The sequence below is a fragment of the Triticum aestivum genome, chromosome 2A (genome assembly GCF_018294505.1).
Source record: "Triticum aestivum cultivar Chinese Spring chromosome 2A, IWGSC CS RefSeq v2.1, whole genome shotgun sequence".
In the NCBI taxonomy this organism is placed as follows: domain Eukaryota; kingdom Viridiplantae; phylum Streptophyta; class Magnoliopsida; order Poales; family Poaceae; genus Triticum; species Triticum aestivum.
Window position 1 is genome coordinate 3882407 of NC_057797.1, and position 9620 is coordinate 3892026.

Consider the following 9620-nt stretch of genomic DNA (forward strand, 5'->3'; position numbering starts at 1 on the left):
GAAAATTTTGAATTTCTGCTACGTTCCCCAATAGCCTCGGACATCGCTCAGTTGGACCAACACTCAGAGGAGCACTGGCCCGGGAGGGTAAAATAATGATGACCCTCAGGAGCGCGACTCCCAAGGGAAAAGAAAAGGCTAGGTGGCAAATGGTAAAACCAATGTTGGGCATTGCTGGAAGAGCTTTACTTAAGGCGAACTGTCAAGGGGTTCACATAATAGCCCAACCGCGTAAGGGACGCAAAATCCGGGAACATAACACCGATATGACGGAAACTAGGGCGGCAAGAGTGGAACAAAACACCAGGCATAAGGCCGAGCCTTCCATCCTTTACCAAGTATATAGATGCATTAATTAAATAAGATATATTGTGATATCCCAACAAGTAAACATGTTCCAACAAGGAACAACATCTCCATGTTCCAACAAGGAACAGACTTCAATCTTCACCTGCAACTAACAACGCTATAAGAGGGGCTGAGCAAAGCGGTAACATAGCCAAACAACGGTTTGCTAGGACAAGGTGGGTTAGAGGCTTGGTTCAACAATATGGGAGGCATGACAAGCAAGTGGTAGGTATCGCAGCATAGGCATAGCAAAAGAGCAAGCATCTAGCAAAGCAAAGATAGTAGTGATTTCGAGGGTATGAGCATCTTGCCTGAAATCCCGCAAGGAAGAAGAACGAGTCCATGAAGAAGACAAATGGACGTAGTCGAACGGTTCCTCACAAACGCGACGTTATCGGAACTAACCCGAAGAAGCAACACCGGAAAGAAGCAAACAACATAGTAAACAACCACCACATAAGCATGACATGATGCACAACCAAATATGATGCATGTCCGGATTAATGAGGCATGGCATGGCAAAGTGCACAAGCAATCCTACAAATTAAGTGGAGCTCAATATGCAACTCTATTGCATATTGACGGAACACCACATCAATTATTTAGTTCACTCTCGGTTAGGTACTCAACAATACTAAATGTTGGTTAACATGGCAAGAGGTGAATCATAACAAAACTATACCATTTAAACAATTTAAATGGGGCCGGATATAACGAACAACAAATCCGGTAAATCCCCACGTGCATTTAGTAATTAATGCAAACAATAGTTTTAAACATTTTAATTGTTGTTATCATGATGCGGATGACATGTGCAAGTTTTATGCAATATTTATGAAAAAGTTGATAAGAGCATTTTATGAAGCATTTGTCACCGTGGTAGAAAGAAAGGGGTGCCACGACGACGAAACGGAAATGGTGCCATGGCAACATTCCGGTTCCGGTAACTCGATTGAGATGCCGGTGAAAAGAAAGTGTGACGGGAGCGAGTCACACAAGGATGGTGGGGTGATCCCGGATACCAGGTTCCCACGGGTCGACGGTATGTCAAACGACGGGAGACGTGTAATGACAACTCGGACACGGTGCAAACGTGGACATCACATACAACATGCATTTGTCCACGGTGGTTGGTCCGGCAGTTATACCTTCCGAGGGTGCATTTCGAGGCGGAACGAGTCGGTGCAAAGTAGAGGAAGTAGGCGTTCTCGCGATGGTAGAGGAAGTAGTGGTACACGTCTTGGAGAAGGACTTGACGCATTCGATGTTTCCGAGGGCGACGGTAGGGGAACTTGGCATTAGTGCTACACGGGTCTTCGGTGACGGTCGATGTACATGGCAAACGTAGAGGTACTATGCTTCGGTCGTCGTGGTACTTGGCGATAGTAGTGGTACAAGGGTTGTAGCCGGCCTTGTCGGTTCATCGTGTAGTCGTAAATGTTCCGTAGATGTTCATGTCGTCAAAACCGTTTGGATCTTGGAGCGATGGTAGTCGTTCCCTTGACGGTCTCGACGGATTCGAAAGGGTACTTGGCGGTGTTCCCTGTTCAATGGTCGTTGGACTTGGCGTCCCAGCCCGTAGTCGTTCGGGGATCGTGGAAGAGGTTGACGCTCACGGGGTCTCGGTCTCGACAAGAGAAGGCAACGGGGCAACGTCCTTGACGGACGCAGCTTGTGCAGGGGAACCATGGCGAGGCCGAAGGTGGGGTCTCGAGCAGGAGGTGTCCACACCTGGAGCAGAGGAGGTTGTCGACGTCGTGCACGAGGCGAGGTCGATGACGGTCGCAGGTTGAGGGTGCTGCAGGCGGGAGCGGCTGAAGAGGGTGGTGGAGCCACACAGCTCGACGGAAGCAGGGGCGGCGGAGCTCGCGCATCGGGCGGTGACACTGGACGATGAGGAGTCTTGGCAGCCGTTCTGGAGCAGGGAAGCAGAGGGGGCGACGGGCGTCGGGCCATGGGCGGCAGCTGAGGTAGGGTAGAGCAGAGGGGACGACGGGTGTCGGCGAGATGGTGCAGCAGCTGCTGTTGGCAGCAAGGTCGAGGCGGGTTGGTAGCGCCGAGGAGAAGCAGGAGGAAGGCCATTGCAGAGGAAGAGCGGCGCCGGGGTTTGGAGGAGGACGAGCGAGGGGATCGATGTGCAGAGGATGCAGCGGCGCGGAGAGAGCAAAGGGAGAGAGGGGATCGAGCAGGGAGAAAAGGGTCACGGGCGAGAGGAGGGGTCGAGCGCGGTGCCTCTCCTGGCGGCGCGAGGGAGGGATCGAGAGGGAGAGGTGCGCGAGGGATTGGGCTCAGGAAGGCTAGGTTAGAAAGGAGGCTGGGCCTTAGAGGAAAATGGGCCTAGGGTTAGTAGGCGCTGGCTGAGGTAATGGGCCGACCGGGTGGCCGAGGCCCAGGTAGCTGCTGCTTTTCTATTACTTCAAACAGAAAAACAAAAAGGAAAGAGCAGGAAAAAAAAGGAGAGGAGCTAGAGAAATATAAAAATATACTCGTGATCCTGAAAATGTGCTCTATTTAACAAAATTGGTTTGGAGATTTTTAAAGGAAGTAAAAATAATTCAAGTTTGAATTTAATTCAAACTTGAACCATTTTAAACCCTAACCAAAACAATTTCAATAGAGATGAAATTTGACAGAGAGGCTAGGTGCATGGTGTTAGAATATTGAGGCAAAGATGAACATTAAAAGAGAAGGGGAACGTGACACTTGCCAAAAGAAGGAAGTAGAGGGAAGGAGAAGGTGACGAAGCAAGATTCATGCAAGGAACATGCAACAACTTAATATGTATGAAAAACACACAATGCACATGATGACATGATGACTTGCAACATGATACAATGATGAATGCAAAGAACCAAACAAATCACACGACGAAATCCGAAAACCCTGGAAGGCATCTGAAGCTCCGGTCTTGGGGCGTTACAATTCGCCCAGCCGCTAATACGCATCATGCATTCATCTTAAACTCGATGTAGTATAATCGAAAAATGATGTACAAGGGATTCTTGGCTCTATGCACAAGAGACTTGCATGCATGATGCGTGCCTGAGTGATCACAACAATTGGCATGAGTGTTTTGCTGACTATACATTGTCATGCCAATTGCATTCGTTGAGCTAGCTTTGTACTGTTCCTGGTGCGGCTGCTATGAGATGCAATCTTGGGGCTGCCATGGTCGTTGACCAAGGATCGGTCCTATGAAGAGAAGTATAACACATGCGACAAGGAATACATTCCTGAAAGTAACTTTGATTTAACTTTGGCAGGTCCATCATTTTTCTTTTTACATTCTACACAAATTAAAATAGTTTTGACTTATTTTTTACATGCTCTATCAAGTTTAAATTAGTGTGATATTTTGGATTATGACATGAGTTGAATGTAAATTTGGCAACTACTTTTTGTCTATTAAGTATATGTACCACAAACAACTGCACCCAGAAAGGGCTGGAATTTTCTGATCTGAGGTACATCTGAACCGCCAAAAAAAAAGATATAATGAATACAAAAGATTCATGTATATAGAGGATTGTTACAAGTATGTGTATGTAAATTCTGAACATAAACATGACAATACTATGTGACATGTAAAAACGGACAAAATGGCTAAGGAACAATGCAAGTCACAAGTAGAGCAATCTAAAATAGATTTCTCCATGTTGGAAATACACGATTTTTTATGCCCATCAACCTGGTGGGTCTAAAGGCACTACCGGATAATTAACTGGAAGGTAGGTAGATTAGTAGTGCATGCGGCCGCCTTTATAGTTCGGTCGGCCGGCTGCTAACAATGAGAAATATGCATGGATCTGCCATCGCGTGGACATTATTTAAAGGCCTCACGCACACATTCTCCTTCCTCCCCAAAGAAAACTATCTATAGCCCAAGCTGCTAATTCTTTAAAACAAAGAAGCAACGGTTAATTTCCATGGCGTCCGGCAATGCTGCTACTCCTGCGTTCAGCTACGAGCCCTCACCATGGATCGACTTCTTTGCTGGATATGAGCCACCGCCGCTACAGGTATATAATAAAATCTAACTATTTATGGCACAAAATGTCACCATGCACGAAGGTATATATTTGTAATTATTGTATGCATTTTTGTACTAGTATCTACTACTCCGATCTACGCTGGGCCGGCCCAAGAGGTTGCAAAATATACACCATGCACCCACTACTTGCAGGCCCAAGTAGGAACACATTTCTAATTACCATATGTGCTCCTCTAGAGATCCATGTCAACCGGTTGCGTATCGTGTGTACTTCACTAGTCGACACTTCTTATAGTATTTGAATATGTGTACAGACTTTATATTTCACATATCCAGCGGTACAGATTTGTCATATTGAGATGTCTACTTTGTATATTATCAACATCACTCATAGTCATACGTACATCGTCTAGTGTAACTCCATGCTTGAGTAGAAGCAACTTGAAACCACATGCATGCTTTTGAAATGAAATATGCTGGCCACGACCGACACCCTTAGAAGATACATGTGAATAGCCTTTGGTTGGCATATGTTGGACAGTTGGACTCAATGAAAGGATATATGGTTATTCTATAGAGTCATGCACTTTTGGTCCATTTTCTTTCATTGGATATACAAGTTGTTAGATTTTTTTCCAACTATTTTTGGTTTTGGTGACAAATTTTTTACCTAGCTAACCCTTGTCCCTTTCGGTTAATTAAAAATGTATGCACTGCAGAAATCCAAGCAGTGGATGACGCTTAGGGCAAAAAAACTGAAGGAAGACATATGTATGTTGTTTAAAACCAACAATGACACAGTGGTAAAAATGTCCTTAGTGGATACACTACAACATCTCGGAATCGATCACCACTTTGAAGACCAGATTGACACCGCTATGAGGCAAATCCTGAAGAGTGAATTTAGTAAGTACAACCTCTATGAAGTGGCCCTTCGGTTTCGCCTGCTGAGGGAACATGGACACTGGGTATCTCCAGGTATATATATTCCTAACAATTTTTTCTTGTTATACATAGTTGGTTACGAAAAGTCATGATGTACAAATTTTTAACTAGCTAAGAAATTGAGTTATCAAGAATAGATTGGTAACCTTATTTGCAAAATTATTTCATAATGTGGACGACATGTCTACAACAATAGAAGCTCCATTGACAATGTGGTCACGAGAACACCAACAACATTTATTTATCGATTTATAGATGTTTTCAATCGATTCAAAAGTGAAGATGGAAGCTTCATCTATGATATAACAAATGAGCCCAGGACACTATTGTGTCTATACAATGCATCTCATCTTCTAGTTCATGGTGAGCTGGCACTCGAAGAAACCATAGCTTTTGCAAGGCATCATCTTGAATCATGTAGTGGTAGTTTCAAGACCCCCCTAGCTCAACAAGTCCAACGTGCCCTTCACATACCAATGCCAAGGACAAATAAGAGGGTAGAAATGCTACATTATATCCTAGAGTACGAACAAGAGGAGCATAACCCAATCCTACTGGAGCTTGCCAAATTGGATTTCAACATTCAGCAAAATGTCCACTCGAAGGAGCTGAAAGCTATTACCAGGTATGTTATTGATCTTTCTTATATAAACGGAACATATAACCCAGTAATGATTCACGGGTGGTTGCCCTCGCATACTACATCTTCAAACAAACAAAAAACCAGAAGTCTAGTTACTACTACATTTCTTGTACTTAACATCATTGAAAATAAGAGTTTACGTGGTCGCATTTTTTGATTAATATGAGAATTCGTATTCATTAATGGTTCATGACGCTTCAGTGTTTCATTAGTTCCTGTGCATTGTAGAATAATTACATGCATGGTGTAGTGATAGAGGAATGCACATGCTTTTAATAATAATTGAGCATTGTCTCTTTTATCTCTTAATGAGGCTAGCGATGTTATATTCTATGTCGACTATCTATGTACTAGTTCAGATAACATTGCTTAATTAATTTGCAGGTGGTGGGAACATTTTTCTGGATATATCGAGCTAAGCTTTATCCGCGATCGTGTGGTGGAGGGTTATACATGGGCCTCTGTGTTGTACTATGACACAAAATTTGAGCTCACTCGAAGTATGATCACAAAGATGATTGTACTGATTACCACATTAGATGACATATATGATAACCATGCCACCCTAGAGGACAGTTGGAAGCTACATGAAGCAATACAAAGGTGGGATTGATTTATCTCTACATTTTATCTCTCAAATTGTCAATGCATCTAATGTATATTCCACTAAGATAGCCATTCCATATCATATCAGTATGTCCTTAGAATCACTGGCAATCACGATCAGTAAATATGTGTGCAATGTGATTTTTCCATGATGTTCAAAGTGATCAATTAATTATGAACATGCATGTACTGGATAATAACTATTCTTAGTATTTATGAAGAAGTAATTGAACACCCTGCATTACCGCGGCCATAAGAGTGCAATTCTAACAAGAAAAAAGTGGTATACAAATCATGCTTCAAACCAAGAGCATATCACTATTCTTTAGATAATTACCGCGTCCGGACGTGGACAAGCTGAATCCGATGGTGGATAATCGATTTGCCCGGTGTATACTACATGTGTGGTGTGCAATGATTAATAGAAATTCTCTATTAGGAAAAGATAAAATCAATTGGGGTATGAATGAATCCACAGCTAAAATTCCATGTTGACGTGCAATTTTCATAAGTCTTAACACAATAGCACTCATTGGTACATACAAGTAATGAGCTAATGCTCACTACTATCTGTTTACAATTGCAATTTCAAATGAAAATGTGACTCATACTTAGATTATTATTTTATTAACACAAATATATATATATATATATATATATATATATATATATATATATATATATATATATATATATAGGGTCGCGCTATTCGTTACCCTGGGTGAGGAATAGTTATTCTTCACCCCCTCTATTTTACCATCAATGCACCGTAATTTTACGTTCCATAAGTTTTGTCTTATTTCCGACGCAAAAAGGGACCGTAAGAAAATATATAATCGCCGTAAAAAATATTTTATGTTATGTAAAATTACAAACATAAAACATAGTCTAAAATACACATAAACTGCAAATTTTCTTGTTTTATGACCTATATTTTTATTTTCTTATGTCAAATTTTACGCAGTGAATCAATAGGAATGTAACTATTTGAATTCGAAATGTAATTTAATTATGAAATGATCGTAAGATTACCTAGGATGAAGAATAACTTATTATGCACCATGGGTGATGAATAGTAACACTATATATATATATATATATATATATATATATATATATATATATATATATATATATATATATATATGTTGCCATAATAAGAGGTGGATGAAAGAAAATCTAAATGCAGTAACGAATGAGATATATTACCTATAATGAAATCTTTGATGTCATGTTACACTATTTACCTCATGGAGCAAAGTGAAACTAGTGGTTCTTAATGTGTTGAAGAAAGATGAAGAGTACAGAAAAATAAAAGGTTAGGTTAACATGCAAACAAAGAATTGTCAAACTACGATAACTTATCTTAAGATTATTTTTGTGAATTGGCCTTCCAGATGGGATAAGAGCGCCGCTTTTGTTCTACCGGAGTACTTGAAGAAGTTCTATACGGAGATGCTGAGGACATTTGAGAATATTGAGGCTGAAATGCCAGCCAATACGAACTACGATATAGCACACCTGAAAAAAGCGGTAACTTCATGTACCATTTTCTGTCTTGTAAAAAATAACATATAAATCTCTCTCTCTCTCTCTCTCTCTCTGTGTATGTGTGTATGGTTGTGCATCTCTCTCTCTCTCTCTCGTTAATTTTGGGATTACCTCTCTTTGTTTGCGTGCAGGTCCAAAATAACGTGACTGGTTACCTGGAAGAAGCGAAATGGTCACACAGGAACCACAAGCCAAGCTTTGTAGATCAGGTCAAGTTGACTAGCCTGAACATTGGCGTGCCAACAATATGTGTGAGTATGATGGCTGGAATGAGTGATGCAATGATGAAGCCAGCACTCAAATGGGCTGCTAGTGTTCCAGATGTCGTCATATCAGTCGGGAAGATTTCCCGTTTCATGAATGATATCGGTGCATTTGAGGTATATATATAATATTTCAAAATTATTTTTTGCTTGCATGTTACTTGCTCTTTTCACACATGTAAGAATGTCAAGTTCGAGCATATTGAGATATAATTTTGACCAACAATTTGAGTACTAAAATGTGATTTATTTGACAAAAAAATCATAGTATGGATTATACTTGGAATTATTTTTCAACAATGTCAGTTTTGTGATGCTACCTTAACTTCATTGGTCTATTTTTTTTAATAAATTTGTACACATCAAAATGTGTGGGCACCTATGGAAAAGGGGGAAGGGCTCAGTTACCAAGTTTGTACTATCATTGTGCGTGCATGGAAGATTATTAAATTGATACATACTTACATAAAGGTGATTACTGATGTCATCATACAGCGTCGAAAATGCAAGGGGGATCTGGCAAGCACCGTAGAGTGTTACATCAATGAGTACAACGTGACAAGTGAAGTGGCCATTACCAAAATTGTTGCCCTGATAGAACAAGAATGGAAGACCCTGAACCAAGCTCGCTTTGAAAATCATCTTCTCCCTGCATTGCAGCAGTTCATTAGCTTAGCGATTAGCACAACATTTTTCTATGGTAACAGAAATGATGTATACACGCACAGCGCACATATGCAGTGGACTATTGAGAGGCTCTTCCTGAAGAATATGTAGGCCTTGGCCAAATTCATCGTGTATTTGTTCCCTAGTTTTAACCATAAAAAGGTCAATGTTGATAAGCATGCATGTGATTCATTGATAATATGTAAAATGCTACAGTGAAAGAAAGTTGTGCTGGTGCATTTTGTTACAGTGTGATAATTTTGGTTATAATTATATCTCTACTAAAATTTTATCTTATGTAAAGGACTAAATATATCTAGGTATGTTTTGAGTTCGTCAGAGAAATTATATAGTTGCACAATGTGTTGCATGTAGAACTAGTAACAACAGTGGAGATTACATGATCACAGATTTAAACAAGTTTTCATTGACACTAGCAACTATAAGATTCTCAACCAAGACACATGTACATGGGTGGCCACAACTCAGATTTGATTTACATCACAATTTTATTTATTATAACAATTACATCCCGGCTTTTGGAAGAAGCTCTATGTGTTTCCCAGCTGTGTTGTTCTTTTAGGCCACCTCAAAACCCATCTAACCA

General features: G+C 40.8%; 1 protein-coding gene across 1 annotated transcript; it reads left to right on the forward strand.

The window, feature by feature from the left end:
• Positions 1–4274: 4274 nt before the first annotated feature.
• On the forward strand, positions 4275–9124 carry LOC123184155 (tau-cadinol synthase-like). The gene is made up of 6 exons (XM_044596327.1): positions 4275–4367; positions 5206–5317; positions 5540–5909; positions 7931–8066; positions 8216–8464; positions 8843–9124. The coding sequence occupies exons 1-6, from the start codon at positions 4275–4277 to the stop codon at positions 9122–9124; spliced, it is 1242 nt and encodes a 413-aa protein (XP_044452262.1).
• Positions 9125–9620: the final 496 nt, after the last annotated feature.

Excerpts from the sequence above, each read along its gene's own strand:
- LOC123184155 (XM_044596327.1), top strand. The coding sequence starts at position 4,275 with ATGGCGTCCGGCAATGCTGCTACTCCTGCGTTCAGCTACGAGCCCTCA. Across the intron at positions 4,368-5,205 it reads ATGAGCCACCGCCGCTACAG|ATTGACACCGCTATGAGGCA; the intron begins GTATATAATAAA and ends TTTGAAGACCAG. Across the intron at positions 8,465-8,842 it reads ATGATATCGGTGCATTTGAG|CGTCGAAAATGCAAGGGGGA; the intron begins GTATATATATAA and ends GTCATCATACAG.